This window comes from Nipponia nippon, unplaced genomic scaffold (genome assembly GCF_047370975.1).
Source record: "Nipponia nippon isolate SJK-2023a ecotype South Korea unplaced genomic scaffold, ASM4737097v1 scaffold_5, whole genome shotgun sequence".
NCBI lineage: Eukaryota > Metazoa > Chordata > Aves > Pelecaniformes > Threskiornithidae > Nipponia > Nipponia nippon.
In genome coordinates this window covers 56,900,191-56,920,899 of record NW_028262369.1, presented here as the reverse complement: position 1 = coordinate 56,920,899, position 20,709 = coordinate 56,900,191, and the positions used below count along the sequence as shown (strand labels likewise).

The window sequence follows — 20,709 nt, the reverse complement described above, 5'->3', positions numbered from 1 at the left end:
TGAAAAAGGGATTATGGAGCATGTTCACTTAGTGGTGTTAACAGATACGTAAGAAAGCTGATGTATAGCAGCTGATCCAGTCAGGAAGATGATAAAACACTTTTCTTGAGGATATTATATTTAAAGAGAGTATTTGAAAGTTTGTTTTGATTAGTGGAGGTAGAACTGGTATATTTAATCCAATTACTGTTTGAAAACTTACACTTCCAATGTGAAGACTGCATCTTACTGAAAGGACTTAATATTTGCTAGATTTATTAACAATTAATTACCAGTTTCTTTCTTGGTACACACCTGGGGGGAAGGGGAGGGAACAGAAAGCCCATGAGAGAAAGAAGAATCCTTTCTTGTTAAAGAAAGAGCTTTACTTCCAAAGGAACTGGCATGGATTCCTCTTGAGTGACATCTTCAGTTCAGTGAAAGCTGCTTTCTGTCCATATCTGCGTTTTGAAAGTGTTGTTTCTAGTTCTAGCAAGGCTTGAGGGCAGGTAGGAAAGCAGAAGCTCTTCAAGGGAAGGAAAGAGTAAAATGAAAGATATACTCAGCCCTATATGGTACAAGGTCTAGAAACATAGTAAACTTGATGCAGCAGATCACATATGGCAAAGAAAAGTTTACTGTTAAACACAACACTAAGCCAAATAGCCACATAAGATCATAAATTTATAATAGGTTCATACAAAAAAACCTTCCAACTGCTTTGTAGTTTTGCACCTGTTGTACTTGATGTGTAGCGGCTATTGCATTTCTGAAGGTGATCGTTCACCGGTCTTAAAACAGTACAAACGGAAGAGAGTGCTTCTTTGTTCCTTATGTTCCTCTGGCTTCTTGTGGCTGTGTGTGACGTTGTATCCTCAGAAAGCACCTGCAGAGGTTTCAGGTCTTGGTGTTTTACTTTAAGTGTAGATGTATAATAGATGAGAAAATAGAATTGAAAGTGTGAGTTCCTAGCTCAAATTTATATAGTCCTTGCAGATGTATCAAGAGCCAGCAAGGAGTCTCCTTGTTTGGGGGGTTGGGGAGTGATAGCGAACATTTAATGGTTACTGTCTACCCCATTGATTTCTTATTTCTGCTATGCTAAAATGTAAAGGTGAGATTCATCTTCCTGAACGTTAGCCAGCCTAAAGGTAGGCACCTGCTCTAGGTTATCTGCCTAGAGCCCTGTTGTAGGCAGGTGCAGAGGAAACAACTAGAGAGTGGTTCAGTTCCTCTTATTTTTGTTGCCCTTTATGGGGGTGGGAAGATCTGTAATCCTTTAATGAGTATATAAAGTACCCAGCCAACCTAGATTAGAGCAGTAGTTTTTAGACAGCTGAAGCTGACAGGGTAATTCTGCCCTTAATATCCGCAAAGTTTTTATTAGAGAATTGCAGTTTTTGTAAAATGTGAATCTTCTGAGTATCGTTCTATTAAATGGGAATAGATTAAACAGATACGCACATTCTTAAGTTTTACTGAAATTAGCTGTCTTGTGTTTAGACTCAAAAGAAATTCACCAGAGTAGTTCAAGTTTTATTTAAAAGGTGGAGCAGTATCATCTTGTCTGTTCAGGATCTCCAAGTCCAATGTGTAATTGTAACCATTTCTGCAGCATTTCTCTTGATGTCTAGCAGTAAGCTGGGAGACGATTGGTTCCTTCTCCTCCCTCCGCATGGATCTGACATATATAACACCTAAGGACAAATGATTGTAAACTCCTGCAAGGAACAAAGGAATTTTTCTGTTATTCAGAAGTGTTTCTTATCTTCTGTGTGAAATGCTTATCAGATCAAGCTAGGTTCTGTTTAAATAATTTAAAATGCAATTGGAAGATGAGATTTTTTTTTTAAAGGTATAGACTTAGGCCTCCAGTTGAACTTGTAAGTATGTGTCAAGGGTGGTAAAAGAATGTAGACATGGGAAACAGATGTTTTATTTGTGAACCTGAATTTGTACTGAAATAAAACTGTATTTCAGGTGTGGATCCATGCCTGCAAGCAGAGAACAGAGTCCCAGGCTCTTCACAAGCTACCACTGCTCTATCTAAACAGCAGAAATCCCGTTCTACCAACTCGAGGGATGAGCGTTTCCGATCTGGTAAGGAAAAGAAATGTAGCTAAAACATCAGGTGTCTTAAGAGGAACAGTGTACCAGTGAAGTAGTACCTACACCTAAAGAAAAAGTTGGAAGTGCCTTGGAAGAAGGGAAGAGCCTAATGAATATTTTTCAAGTAGCTTTTTGTATTTCTGTACATGAGTGGTTTTGTTCAAATCCAGAACGGAGGAAGTACTGGGAGAGAAAGAAATTGTAGACATGCCTTCTGATGTTTTTCTTATTGTGAATTTTACACCATGCTTAACAATTTTCTGTTGTTTGCTGATTGGGTTTCTGGTCTGTAGAACAGTTATTTAAACATTCAGAAGACTACAGTGTGTGAGTTGTAGGGGTTTTTTTGCTTGGTTGGTTGGGCTATTTTGTTAAAGGAAGGTTATAGGATTATCATATTTACTGTAGCTCACTTTCAAATATTTCCTGGTTTAAAGCAAGTGCACAAAAAAGGGAAATGTCACAATGGATATTCTACTTAATTTTAAATGGACACCAGTGTGACAAACCTGTTTTGGAAACTCTGTGAAAATACCAATATCCTCATCACATCCTGTTTCCATTGTTACTTTTCAGGTGGTTGAAGTACACTGTTTCCCTGTGAAATTCCTTGTCACAATAGTGAGAAAAGGCAGGTGTTTGGAAGCTTTTCTCTCCTACATACCTTTGGACTTTTAACTCGAAATTTTTCTGTTTGTTTTCCGGGGTAATTATATGTCTTGGGTTTGAGGATGAGAAGTGCAAGTAACGACATGCACTGCACATCCTTAATATGTTGTTGATCTTGCGTCACCTTGCTTTGCAACTGCTTGGGCATAGTGGTTATTGCATCATATTTGCATTGCTGACATTTAAAACGTTGCTCCAGAAATGGAGCTGATATGGCTGTATAGGTTCCTTATGAATAACTGAAGGATGAATGAGACTTCTTAAATATTCTGAGGATATATATGGACTCCTGGGAAAGATGTATGTATTCAGCTACACAAAGAAGAAACCTCTTAATGTCAGGGAAGATTACATACTATCAAAATTAACTAAATGATGTGTTTAAGAGTATGTACAAATCGGTCATTTGAATTTATTTTTGCATTTGAAATGTATCATCAATATAATTCTACTGTTGAGTACATACCAGGAAAAAAACAGATTTAGTGGTTGAATTACAGCCATGATTTCCAAGTTACTTTGTGACCAAGTAGATTCCAAATAAATTACAAGTAGAATCATGAATCTGATAGAAATTAATTCATTTAAAGTAGCATATTGTTAAACTAACAGAAATAAAGCAAAAAGAGCATGGCTACAACACGGAATACTTGGAAACCATTAGCTAAGAGAGCTAGGAGGGTCCAGAGCAATACTCTGTATACACAGACAGTTTTCCTGTCTCAGAGCCTCAGATATCCTATTTAACTTGCACTGAGGATACTTAAAAAAGCAAACAAACACAACAAGAAGCAAGTAAACGACCCTACCATATTACTGGTATTGTTTGGGGGAAGTTTGGCATAGGGCTCATTAGTATTACAGTGCAAGATATGTAGAAGTGGGTGGATATTAACAAGTTCAGCTAGCATACTTGCTTAAGAATAGATGTGGCTTTTAAATGTTAGTCTAACTATCAGTGCTAATTATCAGTGCTTCCTCTTTTCCTAGAGTGAATATTTCTATGGCCTTGTTGATTTTAAAATTCTTTAAATCGACTTTCAGTGATTCTGAAGTACTGCTCACTTTCTTATCAGTCTAGAGCTCAGCTGATATTTTTACATCTCAATATGAGTATTTCTGAATGACCCTAAGTGTTCAAGCAATCCTGCCAGTGGACAGTTATTCAAGATGAAGCCTGATGTGTAGGGGTTTTAGGTTATTTCTTGTACTTATCACTGGGCAGTGCCAAAACCCTAGGCAGTACTTCATGTGGACTGCCATGTCCTTCTGTGGTTTCCCATCATTGCTCCCCTAACTCATGCTTAAAGAAGAAGAATTAAAACTTCTTGCTTAGAGTGTGTTCTTCCCATTGAAATTTAAACTCTTGGGGAAAAAGTTCTTAGTTGTAACACATGTAATTGGATTTCTTTTTCTCATTAGTGGTATATGACAAAGCTTAGTGGATCAAAACCAAACCGTTAGGTGGTATCAAAACCAAATAGTGAAGGTTTTGCTTGACTTGATTTAGGTTAAACGTATGTCTATGCAACATAATGTAGATATAGATTTGAGAAGCCAATATATTTTCCCCTTTGTCCTCTCTAATCTTTAGAAAAAATCAGGAAAAAAAAAATTAGAAAAAATTATAGAAAAAAATTCTTCACATTTATAGCATTAGTTGTTCTCTTCTTTATCTCAATGTAGAGAGAGACAGAAAGAAAAATGCAAGGTGTTTGTTGCATGTGTTTTTACTCTTTGAAAGTGTTACTACTCTGATTCTAATAGATGTTGAATCATCTAGTTCATTCAAGTCTGAAAATGCTTCACATTGGTGTTGATGCTCTTTTTCATGGCTACTCATGCTGTGAGATTTATGTATATGAAATAGAATATGAATAGAAATGTTGACAAGACATTTCAGAAAACACTAGTTACTGCAAAGCAGATTCACTTTGTTCCTCCCATTACTTTGGCATAAAACGTCACAGTTTTGCTTCACAAAGCAGTCCCAATTTATCTGAGAAATTCTAGCTATGCTAAAAGCATTTTCACCTAAAGAAAAGATGTCCACCACCACCAGCTTGAAATGTTGTTACCTCTTTAAATTTCCCTGTATGTTGACACACCTTACCTGTTGTGAATGATAAACAGCTTTAGGCTGTAATTCTGCGTACTGGATAGAATTGCTTGCTTTATTTATTCTTTAGACTTCTGGGGGGAGTAGAGGGTGTGTTGTTTCTTCTTTTTTTGTTTCCTTCCATTCTTTATTTCTTTTTTTTCCTTTCTTTGCATCTCATCAGTTCTGTGTCCTTTTCAAGGTGGAATGAGAGTGGAATGCAACTTTTCATAGAACAGGATCTCTTTCTGGAGCAATAATAGTTCTTTTAGAACCATTAACATAAATTACTTAAAAAAAGCAAGTGAAACAATTTTGCCTTTTTATGCAATTAATCTGCCATTTACAAGCTGTAAGCACATTTTTTTAATAGTTTCCCAGAGTTGTTGTCCATTTAAATTAACTATAATTTTTATCATCCACAGATTTTTGTCTTTAAGCAGTAGATATCACCAAACGGCAAATACCATCAATAAATACTGTAGCCTACTAAATTACCTAAGAGTTCACAGAATAGGAGTTAACATTACAGCGCTTTAACTAGGTTTTCATACTGTTAAATGATGACAGTGTGATAGAGAAAGTGAGATATGCAGAGACTTTGCAAGCATTTGTCCATGATAAGCGCTAAGGCCCTCATACCCTCAGTTCAGAGGACACTTGGTGATAGGCGTATTGTTATTGCTGCTGGCTTTTCTTTCAGGGAAGGTGTGTGGCTTCTGGTGGAGGCACTGTGCCTCCTCCTTTGTTCAGTCCCACTGCTGCCTGGTTTTGGATAAGAACACGAATGAGTTAGCTGGTAAGCCTTTAGCGTGTCTGAAAAAGCTTTCCCGGCAGCTATACTTTCTCTTTCCACTCTTGCATTTTTTTCTGGTTTCTGTTCTTCAGCATGATGGATAAACAGCTGTAATACAGACTGTTCTTCCAGCTTGCCTGGAACCGGATACAAAGATGCATTTGGGGAGCTGCTCCAGATGAGGAAAAGCCTGCTCAGTGTGCACGGGTGATAACCTGTGCAGCAGCATGCAATATACAACAGCTCTCTCCCTTTCCTTTTTTACTTTTCCTTTCCCCTGTCCTCTTTTCCTTTCATAGAGCTTGATCCTGCACTGATCCTATGTGCTCTACCAGCCTTCCTGGAGTCATACTACTTTTTTAAAAATTATCTTTACTTTTTTTTTTTCCTTTTTCTTTTTTTTTACACTGGCAACCCTTGCCACAGGGAGGCAATCATATGAGACACTAGTTTGCAGCAGCTGTTTGTAGAGGCAGACAGTACTGGTTGCTTTAGCTGCTGGTGTTTGGAGATCTGTGAGCAGAAGGGAAACTTACCAACCTGTGAATGCCATTTTTTCTTCAAACTGTAGAAATTCTTCCTCCTGTGCCTAAGGCAGAAACAAGAATCAGAGGCTGATAAACAAGCAGAGGCTACAAACAGGAAAGAAAAATGCTCTTCTAATAGCTAGAGGGTTTAGGGTGTAAGAGTGATTTATAGTCCACGAACTATTTCTTAGTTTTCCTCCCCCATCCTTTTTTAAGGACATGTAGAAGGAAAGAAAATGAGAATAGGTACATAAAATGGAAGAGAAGATTATGTGGTTTACTACAACAGAGGAAGAAAAAAACCTGTTTTAAATCAATAATAAATTGTTGATGGTTGTTTGCAGCTTAATAAAATGCAGAAACATAGAACTATTTTTTCAAGACTTTTTCTTCTGCTTTTAGATGGCAGCATATGTTTTTTTTCTCACTTTGGTATGCATAATTTTCATGTTAACAAGATGCTGGATTTGCTGTTCATCTCTTCCAGTGTTCACTGCTGAACATTTGTGTTCCCTGTTCTCAGAAATATGATGTAAAACAGGTCACATTTGATCTGATTTTAATGACTATTCAATCCGCTGAAGAAAACTGAAGTCCACAGTTCTTAAATGTTATATCAGTTTCACAGTAAATTTTTAAGAATTTAGTAATGTACAATGGTAGAGACCTTCTTTTTGCAATTCCAATATCCAATTAAACTTTAATTTATGGTAATTTATGAATTTTGTACCGTAAATGTTCTGCTTCTTTAAAATTATTTCATTCCTTTTACTTTTTTTACTGAAGTCTGTTTCATCCTGTACATAATGTAGAAAAACTCTTAAAGGAAATGTGGAATAGGAACAAAGCGTTCCAGGGAAGTGAAACCAAATATTTAATCTATTTCGCTGACAGAGGACGGTCCTACTCAGTTGTTATATCCAAGGACAAGATATTAAAAGACAAATTTCAAGCTGGAAATCTTGATGAGTACAGAAGGAACTGATGAGTTAAATCTGCGCTATAAAAATAAAACATGAAACAGAATTATAATCTATCCTGACTGTCTTCTGGTTGCATTTTTATCATTTAATCTAGTATTTTCCAGGTTTGGGAGTGGGTGTAAGAGGGCTAGAGGAGGAGGTGGTGCTGCTTTTGCCCTCTGGAAATGGAATAAAAAGTAGTTCCCATGCTTGCTACCACAAATCTGTGTGATGTTATGACCTGTCCCACTCTACTTTGTACCAATGTACTCAACGTACCCTTGTATACTAGCTAAGAATGCTTTCATTTTTTTTATCTGCAGCGTTATTTAATGACTTCATGAATTTATATACAGACTATAAATATTGTGTGTTATTTTTCTGTTTTGGAAGACCTTTTCTGGAGAAAAACCATTTGTTATGTTCCCCTTCTTCCTACCAGTTGTTAATGTAACAAAAATGTCTTCTAAATTATATATCGTTTTATGCATGGTTGAAGTGAATGCATGTAATAGTTACCATCTTTTTTAAAAAAACATTCAGCTTGGTTTTGACTGAAAGTTCTGCTATGGAAATGTGTCCTGCAGAACTGCATTTTGCCCCTAACTTTTAAGGCTGCAAAAATAACATTTAATTTAAGTAACACTCCTAAGTCTATGGATAGCAGTAATGTCCTTGGTGCATCAAAGTAACGCAGCAAAACAAGAAGTCTGTTGAGTTCTGCTTAAACTTTCTGGAGTTTTGTGAAATAAAGAGGTTTGCTTCTGGGTATCCATGAGAATAAACTTCAATGGTGGACATTTACAATGGGGTGGGGGGAAATCCAAAACTAAAGATCAGGAGAAACCAAGACTTGACAAAAAGCAGCTGCCCAGATGTGGGGAAGGGAGGCAGGGAGACATAGGGAGAGGGTAATGAATTTTTAATTCATAACACATTTATTGACAACTGCTTGGTGTGAAGGACAGCAGCAAAAATCCAACATGGTGCCCAGTATAAAAAAAAATAATCTTGTCTCAAAAGTTAGAGGTTTAAGAAGTTATTTTTTTTTTAAATATTTTTTTCCCTCTTAACAGCATTGTCCTTGAACCTCACAGGTTAGTTGCACAAAAAGTTCTTACTTGAGACAAGCATCTACCTAGTAAATTCCTAAGTCTTGTAAGAACATACAGGTGGTATAGTGTATTTGCATATACATATTTTAAATATAGCACTGAACAGATTATCTGAGGGGAGCTGCAGACTTGAAAAGTGACATTGTTACTGCAAAGAACTAGGTGGTGTCTGGGACCATAAGCCCAGGGCTCATTTTGATTTATCTGGTCCATCTGGCCAGGCTGAAGGAAACAGTTTGTTTCTCATTTGGATGTGACTAAGAAAAGCAGCTTCCTGATTTTTGGTTGAGTGGATTTTTTTTTTTCCTGGCATTTCTCTTAAAGGTGCTGTACGCCTCCAGTACTGGGGTTATAACTTGCTTCTGTCATGGTGTCTCTTTGATCTCATGTATTGCAGTAAATAGTGTTGTGTAGTCAGGGAGCAAAAGTTAGATGCCTGAAGTACATGGTGTGAATATGCTTTGGAGCAGGAGGGATTTTTACTTGTGGAAATGGAACAGTTTTCATGTAACACAGGAAAAGATGTCAGACTCAGCTATGGTGATTTTTGTCTCATTTACTTAAGAACAGAAGTTCTGAAACAAAGGCATCTGCCAATATCTGTCATTAAGAGGTGGTTAGAAATATATTGCATGAAGCCTTCTCTGGCAAGGTTCTGAGATTATGGGCAGCATTTGCAATCTGTTTTTGAAATGGAGAATTGAATAGTTGTCCCCCAAGTGTCAGGTGTTTATCCACTGCATTGGGATACAGCTGCCTTTGGAAAGTAAGTTTTTCAGGCCAAGGCTTCCTACACATTCACATAGATGTGCTGTGCTTTGCTGTTTCATAGCCTTTCATTCTCTGGAATGCTCAAAAATCTCTTCTGGTTTTCATTAAAATATATACTGATTAGCTTTCCCCTGAACTATCTCTTGCTTTGTCAAAGTTAACGGGAATTGTTTGGCATATTTAAAATAAATTAGGAAGAACCTCGTGCTCAGCATGACCAAAGCAGGTTCAGGACTAGTACCAGAAATGGTACCTTTTTTTTTTATAAAAAAGGTACCGTAAAATATGGAGCTTTACTTGTAGTCATCATCAAGGTTAATCCCTGTAAGTATGAGGCAGAGAAATTACCTTTTTTTTTTTTTAATACGTAAGTTGTGTAAGTGTATGCATGTCACATATCTGAGTTTCATACCTACAAGTCTATCAGCATGTTATGTATTTGCAGCCTTCGATGGATACTTAATGAAATAATATATCTTTTTTTCCAAAGTGAACAGTTTCATTCTGTAATTCTGGTATAGCAGCTTCTACCCAAGAGAAATGTTGTAAGACAAAAGCATAATCATAATAACTTGCTTTTGAGCCTTTTGTAGCTATGTGTAAGTGTATACTTGCTGTACTTGTTTTTCATGAGTTTGAACTTGGGTCATAAGTTAAAGTATATTTTTGGTCTGCCTCATTTCTCCTTGACATCTATTCTCATATATATATTCATATATAATTCATCTCATGAATTTTCTTTCTACATAAGTTTTAGCTTTTGACACCATTGAAATACATATGTCACAATGAAAAATCTGTGAAGGCAATTTAGAATTACTTGAAGACGTTAAATTTTATCTGCAGTGTGGGCTTGATTGAACACTAAATTCCCCTTTAATCTCAGTTTTGGCTTAAAAATAAGAAAAGTTAAAATATACCCCATGAGTATATTAGGGTAATTTTTGCTTTCAGGAAAGTGAAAACACTTGGTGTCTCTTCCCTAATTCTTCATATACATTTAGCTGCTTCTTTCTGTTTTTTGTTACTTGCATTCTTTTGTGAGAGCTTCAAGTATACTTTTTTCACTTCTTTTCCCATTGTGGATTTTGAAGGATGAAGAGTCCAGTGCTGTTGCCAATTTACAGTATCTGCATTGAAATTTCCCCCCAAAATGAAAATAAAGCATAGCTCAGAAGTAATGTGCTAGGTATTCTGTAACTTCAGTATTGGCTTTCAGGGTGTTCTTCCTAAATGATACTCACAAAGCCTTTTCAAGCTGATTTCATGAGGAAAATATGTTAACTTGACCCTGCTTATATCCTCCCTTAACTTTTGAAACCATTGCTTCTGAGCTGAATTTGAGTGGGAGGCAGGCGTATTTATTCAGTCCTAAACACCATTGAAGGAGAAACAATTGATAGTGTTGTCACAGCTTCAGAATTGAAAACCATGTTACTGTAGTTTAGCTTTGGACCTTTCTGCTCTCCAAGAAGTGTTGCTTCCTCTGAAGCTGAGAACCTGTTCCTTTCTGCAAGCTAAGCAATTGGGCTAAACAGGACTAAAGCCGTAAGGGCCATCATGTGCGATTCAGCCTTTGGATTTGAGCTGTAAAAGATGGCATTGATGCTTTCTATATTTTTAGAAAGAAATAATGATTAAACTTAATCTCTTAACCTTTTTTTTTCTCTATATAGATGTCCACACTGAAGCAGTACAAGCAGCACTCGCAAAATACAAAGAGAGAAGAATGCCCATGCCTTCAAAAAGACGGTCTGTTCTTGTGCACTCTTCGGTAGAAACGTACACGCCTCCAGGTATCTATTGAATTAACATATGTAAATCTTGCCAGGTGAATGTGATAGCAAAATATAAAGAGCAAATGCTTTGTTCTGCTAAGTTGTAAGTATGTTGCAATAAACTTCTGTATTCATGGCTGTATTTCCTGATAATCAGGTGTTGGTTGGATTTGTTCTTTGATGGCTTTCCTCAAGATTTTGTCTCTCACCTAGAGATGCTGTAGCTGCTAAAGGTATACTTGAAAGCAATAATAGAGTGAGCAGTTGGCCTTTATGCATTAAGTATGTTCTCTTAGGTAATGTCTTACTTGGAAGGAGATAATCTTGGCAAGCATGTCAGACCTGTAAATACCTTATTTCATGTTGCATAAGATACTTTTTTTAAGAGTTGAAGAAAATGCCAGAGCATTAAGTTGCTGCATTAGCTTGCACAACACTCATCAGATGGTTTCAACTGTGAGCAATTTAAAGCATTCAGAAAATCATATGCTAAAATTGTTCAGATTGTTTAGGTCAGAACGTTTGGGGGGGGGGGCGGGGAAGGTAATCTTCCTGAATTCTCTAGAGGTTAAGAAAATCTTTCTCCAGATAACATGTTGTGCTAGCAAGCCAAGTGTTTTGAGGCCAGTGTCTTGTATGCAAAGAAGAAGAATTTCCCTAAGCTCTTAAGTTTTGAATGATGTGCTCTTCTCTTTTCTAATGTTGCCCGGGAGTAGAGGCACACTGACCTCTAGTGCCCTTCTCCATCAATTCTATTTCTTATTCCCTTTCTGTAAAAGAGGTCTGCTGTGCTGCTCTCTTGATTCCTGGGCTATATTTCTTCTTTCTGTTCTTCCCATTTAAAGAAAATTCCACTTTTCTTTGCTAGTCACACATTTTGTATATTGTTTCTGTGGGTTCTCTGGTTATTTCATTAGGTAATAAATAGTAAACTTCTTCTCTAGTCTTATATATGGTCTTTCTTGACCCTTATGTTTTTGCGTAGAAGATGTGTTAAGGTATCATGCATTTTGATTAGCTTATTCTTGTAGTACTTGTATACTCAGAAGCCCATGAGGCTGTTGCAGCAGGGTGGTTATCATGCTCTTGAGTTTTCTTGCATACATATTTGTGTATGGAAAGTTGTCGTGAATTGCATAAAGTGAAATCCTGGAGAAAATTAATGTATGGTGACCATCTGTATACTGAAGCTTTGGGAGAGAGGCCCTGAAGGTTCCTGTTTATAGCTCTTCAAAGCAATAGTCCTTCTCACTCTCCAAAATAAACTCTGATAGAACAGTCAGCGGTGTGTTTCATGTAGCATCACTCTGTCTTTTTCTCTCATTCCCCCAGTGTGACAAATCACTGTGTGCTTGGCGTGAGGTATATCACAACAAGAGAAGAACAAGCTGCTGTTCTGCCTAAGATTTGGTGTAAAAAAAATAGCTGGCATCCAGAAGCTCTGCTGAGAGCAGAGGATAGTTTGGCTTTCCTGTCTCTCTTAGCATTTAAAACTAGAAAGAATCTCCTTGCAGTTTTTTTGAGAGAACCACAATATCATTCTTTTTTTGAATACCTTCGGGACAGATTTGAAGCAGTGTCCCTGCAGTTATAGCTGTGCCCACTCTGCCTGAGGTCAGGGCTCTGTGTGCTACTCTGAAGAAGCAAAGTCTTGAGAGGGTTGAGAGACTCTATAAAGAAAAAAATTGAGGTGCTGTTGGTAAACTTAAGTTATGTGATAAAAGCTGGTCTGCACACCTTTGCAGGAGCACAGAGAGTGGCAGGTGGGGGAGCCTAAATAATACCCTGCCCCAGCTGCTCCCAGGCCTGTCCCAGGAGCCATCAGCCTGTCACAGACCCATCTCCACAAGCCCAGTGGAGCACGGGGAACAATGGCAAGTGGGAACCCAAGTTAAGGACTCAGAAGAAAGGTCACCCTGTCCAGGCCCCTCCCAGGGCTGTCCCTGGAGAGCCTCAGCCCTCCTGCCCAGACATGAAACCTATCAAGAATAGTCAACACTAGAGCACCTTCTGGACTGAGGGGGCATGCTGCAGAGGGGTATGGGACATATTACGGAATGTAGCGCAAAAGTATTTGGGGACTGCATGAGACTTGTTATGGGATGTTTAGGTGAGGAACCACAGACAGGGAAAGGGGTAGATTTAGGTGGTTTGGGGAGGAACAAGTGTGAGGAAAATAGCAGGGTACGGGGATAAAAAGGGCTGGTCATGTGTAAATGGTACACTAGCCTGGCCATGCCCTGCACCTGACCCTGCAGTCTGTTCTCTCCTCCTGTTATACTTTATTTCTAACACCTCTCCTGGGTGAGGGACTCTGTACGTGTGGAGTGGCTGCATCAGTCAGCCTATACAAACAAATGGAGTGGGACTGCAGCCTCAGGCTCGTATGTCCAGGTGCCAGCAACTGGGGAGACTGCGATCCAGGGACAGCTACTCGGCAGACTGAGTGTCCAAACCCAGCTGCTGGAGGGATGCACATTGTACGTGTGTGTGCATGTATAACCTCCATCCTGCTCAGCCAGAGTGGGGAGCAGGATGAGGCCATGGGATCTACCCGTGTTTGTGTGAGTGTGTTTGTGCTGCTGGAGAGTGTCATCTTCTAACATGCCTGTCCAAGAAGTTAGCAGAGAAGATAAGTACACTCGCACTGGGCTTTAGCAGGATGCAGAAGCACCCTAACTAATATATTCTGAAAGAAGAGTTAAGTGTCTCTGGGATCTGTCATGCTGTTTCTAAGGGAAGGTGACTTGTTATGAGATACCTTTATCTCTATAAGAGAATGGGCCACTGGATGAATTCTGTTTCATAGATGATCAGGCCACTCAAAAATACTCTGAGGACTTGCTTCAGCTATATCAGTTCACAAAAATAGTCTTTTTATGGGCCTGCCTTTATTTGCAAAGTTAGCTCAGCAGGAAAGATCTGAAATTGCAAAGAACGTGAGTAGCGCTGAAGCATCTAGTTTTGTTGTCTTGAGCCGTTAAATCACTGCCTTAAAATGCTTGTATTGGCAGAAGTTAATGCAATTAAAACCAGGCTTTCTCAATAACTGACATTTTCTTGCAGTTACCATCAGTCACCAAGAAGGAAGCATCAGATTCTAGCCACAACATTACATTCAAAACCGACTCCTGACTGACAGTAATGGAACTGCTTTCATCCTTCCAAAAATGTTAATATACTTTTGTTTTCATCCCATCGAGTCTCTCATCCTTCCCATACGGATTTCACGTGATCAGAACTTGAGCTGCAGTCTTGATGCAAGTTTGGTCCAAAGGGTGGTGGTTTCTGTGGCTATCTTGGGTCAGCTCCCAGCCAGGAAGAGCTGCAAGCCAAGTACATAGCATTCTGCTCCCAGCACACAGAGAACCACTAATTAACGCCTGCGATGCCACAGAGCTAGTTACTGATGTTACTTTGCTACTTTTCTGTTGTAATTATGTTCTGATATTAGAATGATTTTACTATGGATCCTTCATTTTTATACACAGTTAATATTTTACATTTAAAGTGGTTTTTTTCCCCCCTCTGCTTATGTAAGACATTTGAAAGCTTAAAAATTTTAGAGACTTCATTAAACTTGTAGCTGGATAAGGTGATACTATCAGAGTATGTATTCTTTGAGAAACCTTTTTTTACTGTAGTTTTATTTCTTACTCTGAAGTGATAGTAGATTGCAGATGTGGGAGTGATTTTTTTGAAACCTCACTATTTGTAATCCTATCTTGTTCCATATTCCTGGAATTGTTTATTTTTGCTTTCTGCCTAAAAGATAGGGAAGGTTGCAAGCACTAAGGGGCAGGTTTGGCTCCTCTCCTGGAGCAGATGAAGTCAGCAGCCAAAAACTACAACTGTGGCGGTAGACCAGAAATATCATACAAGGCACGGAACCAGGAATGGTGATCCACTACAGCTGTATCTTCTCAAAGATCAATTGTGTATTTTCATTCAAAATTGTAATGTTTGACTAGGGATGGTCAAGTAAAGAGAGGTCTGCAATTTTAACTTTGAAAATGCCATTGAGTTAAACGAGCTTCTTAGGAAATTATTTCCGATTTTTGTGGTTTTAGACTGTTTAAGAGCAATTACTCTGAAGCTATTGGAAATGCACGTATTCTTGAAAAGCAGAAAATTAAACACGTGGTAACTGAAATTTGTTGCCAAAGATGAGGAAGAGATTTAATGTGGCTTCAACAAAATTTATATGGAGTTGTATATAGCTGAACGGTTACGTGTTCAGAGGATTAAAAAAAAAAGGGGGGGAAGCCAAAATTAAGGTTGCAGAATTTCTGAGGTAACTCACTCCCCTATAACCCAGGATTTCCATGTCTGGTAGGGACTCTAGAATACAGTAATGGAAACCCTATCTTTTTCAGAAGCTGTTTTTCAGCTCCTGCTAACTTTTTAATTGGTCTGGCCATTATGTGTGACTTAAAACTGCTATTCACAAACTGACTTGATGTGAACTTCATCAGTATATGGCAATGGATTGTTTTAGGAGCTTTTCTTTAATTAGCTGGGGGAGAGTTGGGGGTGGGGCATATACAGAGAGTCAAGTTCTTAAAATTCAGCAGTCTCTTTAGGAAGGCAAGATTCTTTTGCTGTGACAAAAGTTCATATTTTTCATTCAAAATCAACAGAGATGTATTTTCTTGATGTTCAGAAAGACCTTTTTATTTGTTACTGAGTGGATAATAAATGCGGAAAGATTGAGTGCCAACAGGAAACTTCTGGAAAGTTGTAAATAACTGAATGGTAATTAAAATAGGAGCCCTTTATCAGACTTCTAACAGCATCAAATATACATCTAGAATTAAAAGGTGCTTTACTAAGCATTTCTATGTAGTGCTTGTTAAAATCAGTTTATGTGGTTAAAATACATGCTTTAAATTCCTTTAATTATTCTTGGATTAATGAAATAACTCTTTCATTGAACTTTATAGCACTGTGGTTTTTTTAATAATTAGTTCTCAAAAAATTTGTCAAAAGAATCGAAAAGTGAAGAATTTCCCCCCCCAAAAATAAATAGAAAACACCCAACAAAAAAATGTAATGGAATTTATTCAGGTGGGATGAGATCCAATTTACCTGTTCAGAACAGAAATATTTTTTCAGTGGAAGAGGTATGGTATACTCACTGAGAAAGGTTAGTGAATGTACTAGGTACCTTAGGTAGAAGCCTTTTTTGGGTCCTAACGTCATTCCAAATACAGGAGGTAAATGAAACTTTGCTTCAAGCGTGTTCTAGCTATAATGTGTAGAAGTTGTTGAATTAACCTAAAAAATGGCAATGAGCAGAATTTGTGCATGTGAATATATCATTTGCTTAATACATGCATCTCATGTGTAGCACATGAGAATGCTACGTGGAGAACATGGAAAAACTTCATGTTCCCGTCTGTTGGGTCATTCCCACATTACATGCCTGTCATCGTTATTTTAATCACAGACACATCGTCAGCATCAGAAGATGAGGGCTCCTTACGTCGGCAAGGGCGGATCACCTCCACTCCGTTCCAGAGCCATTCCAACGTAGAGCCCTGGCTTAACCGGGTTATTCAGGGCTCCTCCACCTCATCCTCTGCATCCTCCACCTCATCTCATCCAGGAGGGAAACCTGCTGCTGCTTCCAATACTGCTACTGCCACCGCTGCTGCCACTGTGCTTGCAGATCTCATGGCACACACCCAGCTAGGTCAGTAAACAACTGCCTGTGTGGTTGGAATAAAATCAAATTAAAAATCCCAAAGCAGTGCTAAACACAAAAGTCTTCACCGGAAGAATATCTATAAATAGCCTTAAAATGTACAATCCACAGACCAGGTATGTATGATATATATGTATTTAATTTAAACTAAACCAGTTTTTCATGAGATCTGAATGTGCATTCTTCTTGGTAAAATGCTTGATTTATCAAGAAACTAAGGTTCAATTTTATTGGATTCAAAAACAGAATTTCAACGGGATCATATTTTTGGTGCATACTTTCTGATCTGCCTGTATTTACCCTAGACAGTATCAGGTTATGGATTTCAAAGGTGACTTAATTGGTAAACACCTGAAAGACTGGAAAACCATCCAGAATCTTCTGGAAAGTTGTGAAATCAGAGGTACTGACAAAGCTAGATTTCAAGCTGAAATGTGATTTTTTTTCCTTTAATTAAAATGCAGGTCACGAATAATCCTTTATTGTGCAACTAGAGTGAAAATGTAAAGTACTGGTAAGCCAAAATGTAAATGTGAGTTTTGTCTCGATCTCTGTAATGCTGAAAGTCCAGAACTTCAGGTTAACTTTTTTTGTCCTGAAATGCAGAGCACTAGTCTTGTGCTTTTGGAAGATTTAGTAGGGAGGGAGAAAGGCAGTCTCTTCCACCATGAAAATAATTTTTACAATGTTTTGTATGCTGTAGTGAAGATTGATAGTGGATTTATATGCATGCAACAGGTCCACACTAATGTTAAATGATGGGAAAGGACCTAGAGGAGAAACAATGACTTTGTATTTCAAATAATTTTTTTCCCCAAAGTAATTTAGAAAAATGAAACGAAGGATGATGTTTGTATTTCACCTATGGGCTACAGCACAAAGTTCTTGAGCTTCTAGTAATATCCAATAGGCATCATGTATGTTGTTCCTGGACATTTCAGGTTTTGGCAGTTCCAGTGTTCTACTTACCTGACTTTTTTGTTTATCTGTGACTGTATGCCTACATACACCATACAGACAGTTTTTTCTAATTCATTACAGAGATCAGATTAGGTCAGATGAGGAAAACACACTGAAATGCTTTAGATTTAAACTGAGCGTACAGGCTTCTGTATACTTAGAGATGCCGATTACCATGATAATTTAAGGCACGAATATATTTCTCAAATACCTGTTCATTTAGCTGGTCTAGCTGTTACGTTCAAATTTTGGTGAAAGCCCAATCATGTATCCTTTAGACTTCTCTGTTTAGATGATACAAACAGTTCACAGTTCTCCTAGGTGTGAGGCAGCTAATCATAAGAGGGTTGATTCTCTGTTCTTTGCTGGTTTGCCCTCTGAGTTCCTTCTGCCTTATACTAAGTTTCAGGCATCAGCCTTAGTTTATAGTAGCTATGGGCTTCAAAATGCAACCAATGCTTGTAGTTTGTGACCAGTTTTACTTCTTCAGGTTCCTAAAGCACATTATGAAACAGGGAAAGGACTATGAACAAGCTAGAGGCTCTCCAGAAGAGGATCCTCTGGATTTTCTGTGTGGCTTAGGTGCTGACAGAAACAGGGATTGACTCATTTTGCTGTGATTGACATCCCAGTTTTCATAGTGCAGTCAGTTTTCTGCAAGTGGAGCTGAGATGGAAAGAGGTAGTAGCTTGCTTGGTGTTCTGGAAGACTCTTTAGGTGTCAGAGAGTCTGGGAAGGGTTATCTGTGTCTTTGCTGCTTGCTTTGACTTCCTCTTCTGTTTGTATGGGGATCTCTTTATTGTGGAAGCTAAGTATGAAGAGGAATTCTGATATCTAAGTTTTTACAAGGCAAAACGTTTTTCCCCAAGCCTGCTTAGTGCTGTTGCCTTAGAAAGCTCCTGCATGCTAAAATGTTGGGTTTTGTTTTGTGTCTTACAAAGTTATGGGCAGCATTTGGCTTTGTTCATTTTTCTGCACTTCATCAGTACTTCATCCATAAACATAGTTAGAAAGATTTGCCTCTTTGGTTAACTTTTGTGGCTTTATTGCTAGTGATATTTTTCCTGTTTGTACAAAACACACCCATTTTATTGCCTTTAAAGAAATCTAAATAGTCATCTTCCCATTTCCAAGCTTATTTATAAGAAGAAATTTTCAATTTTGTTTTTTTTTTACTTAGGGGATGTAAGTAAGATGGAATATGTCTACCCCTTGCTTTAAGGGCATTCTGGATTTCACATTATGGATTTATAGGAATCATGTTTAACTCCTTAAAATTAACAAATAGACTTGGAAGGTTAGCCGTAATTGTAGGTGTGATTGATGAAATTCTTAATGTAGCTGTAAAAACTTGCAAGATACACAAAATGTAACACAGCATCCTGTTACGTCTAATATCTCAGGCCATATAAATGCATATCAAATTTCACAACTAGCTTCTTAAGATCTATCAGGACTATTTAATCGTCAAAATTGTATGCAAAATCAAGGCCTTTTTAACAGTTCAAAGTCCAACATTTAAGTAGCTAAATGTTGGACTGCATGCAGTGGAATAGTTTGAAATTTCATTAATGGGAAATAAATATGTAATTATACTATCTATCAGGAAGGAAGCTCAGGGGTCATTAAGAACTGATCTACTAAAAATATTTAGAAAGGTAAAATTTCCAGTGCCTTTGACAAAAATTTAAATATCCTTTTGCCTAAGAATGATCTTCTTCATTTCTGAAGTTCTTGCCATATTCCATCAATTTTCATTTCTAGCTTGGTAACATTCATGCATGTCCAATAACAATTCAGTTGTGACATTTTTCATGTTAAAATAATTAATCAGCAAGTTTGTCTATAGTCTTCCTTGCTCACAAGAATATGAAAACTTACTCAGTTCTTACATTGCAAACTTCTTTGGTTATCGATAAATACTAGTGTACTTTCACAAAGGACCCCTTTGATTTGTCCTAGAGCATAAAAGAAGAGTTTATTTTCTCAGTTAATGTGCTGATATCAGCAATATAAAAGGCACCTTACATATTTTAAATACTATGCCTTACTAAAATATTCTGTATTTTGACTATGTACTGAATAACTATTCACAATTTTAATATGTTGGAGAATTTAAATTTAGCAGATTGTTCTCTTGCAGCTCATCTTCTCCAGCTTGCATTTTTATTGATGAGATCATACTAAATTCCCAAGCAATAGACTGCAGTGTTGGAAGTGCAAGGTTACAGAATTTAATAAAGTCAGATAGGAGTAGGTGTTATTTTTAAGCTGTTTGTCTTTCACCTACAAAAGCAAGGACAACATCTATGTGTTGTTTTGGGGGCTTTTTTCTTTTAGTGTAATGTTTTCTTTAAAATCAATAAGGCTGGCAGTGTGTGTAGGGTTTTTTCAAGGTCACCATCGCAACTGTGGAGTATTTCCCAACTTAGCTCTTGTAGCATAACCGGGAAAATAGATTGTCATGGTATTATGGTATTATCTATTTATTGAAGCACTTAAAAGTACAATTCCTTTTCTTAAGGGGAAGCAGGGTTATAAGAGTAGGTGTTTTGAACTGCTGTGGCTCTGTAAGCAGTTTTACAGAAATTGTGAGAGTGAAGTGTGTTAGAAACAGTTTCAAGGAGTTTATTGAAGAGGAAATGCAAAGAATGAAGTAGTGGCTTGTGGATCCTATTTTGTGTTCTGGCTGGGTTGGTGTGCTCTTTTTTGTTTTATTGTTCCAATACAATTTAATAAACTTCTTCTAAATGTCCATTTTGGTCAAGTGGTTTCCTAGAGACAAAACAATCATACACAGCCATCTCTAGGTCTAACCTGACTTCCTGCTAGGTAGGGACTTTTTTAAAGTGTTCGAGTCTTCACCCTGAGATTTCTCCTTAGAGACTACTTTCTCTCCAATGCTTAGCTTTTAATTTTCTATGTTGTATCCCATACGTTCTTTCTTCGGCCACTGCTCTCTTTTGCATTTATCTCTGTCTTCTGATCAACAATGGAAAGGTACTTCAGTCTAAATCCAATTAACTTTATTACTGAAGTCACAAGTCTATTCAAACTTTTTCTTTTTTGACTACTCACCACTTCTCTTTCTCTGCTTTGCCACAGTATCTCTAGATGATACAGACTAATATCATGGATTCTCATTGGCATATATTAATAAAATGCATAAATAATTAATGAAACTAATGTGAATTGTATCTGAGCATAAATCCTGAAAATTGAACTTATTCCTTCTACA

General features: G+C 37.6%; 1 protein-coding gene across 4 annotated transcripts in view; it reads left to right on the top strand.

Moving 5' to 3' along the window:
• DIP2A (DIP2 acetate--CoA ligase A) overlaps window positions 1-20,709 on the top strand; it is a 132,726-nt gene that overhangs the window by 53,099 nt on the left and 58,918 nt on the right. For all 4 annotated transcript variants that reach the window (XM_087731445.1, XM_087731444.1, XM_087731447.1 and 1 more), the window contains exons 3-5: window positions 1,960-2,079; window positions 10,703-10,822; window positions 16,254-16,499. In XM_087731445.1, the coding sequence (XP_087587571.1) occupies window positions 1,960-2,079; window positions 10,703-10,822; window positions 16,254-16,499 (486 nt within the window). The remainder of the gene's footprint in view (window positions 1-1,959; window positions 2,080-10,702; window positions 10,823-16,253; window positions 16,500-20,709) is intronic.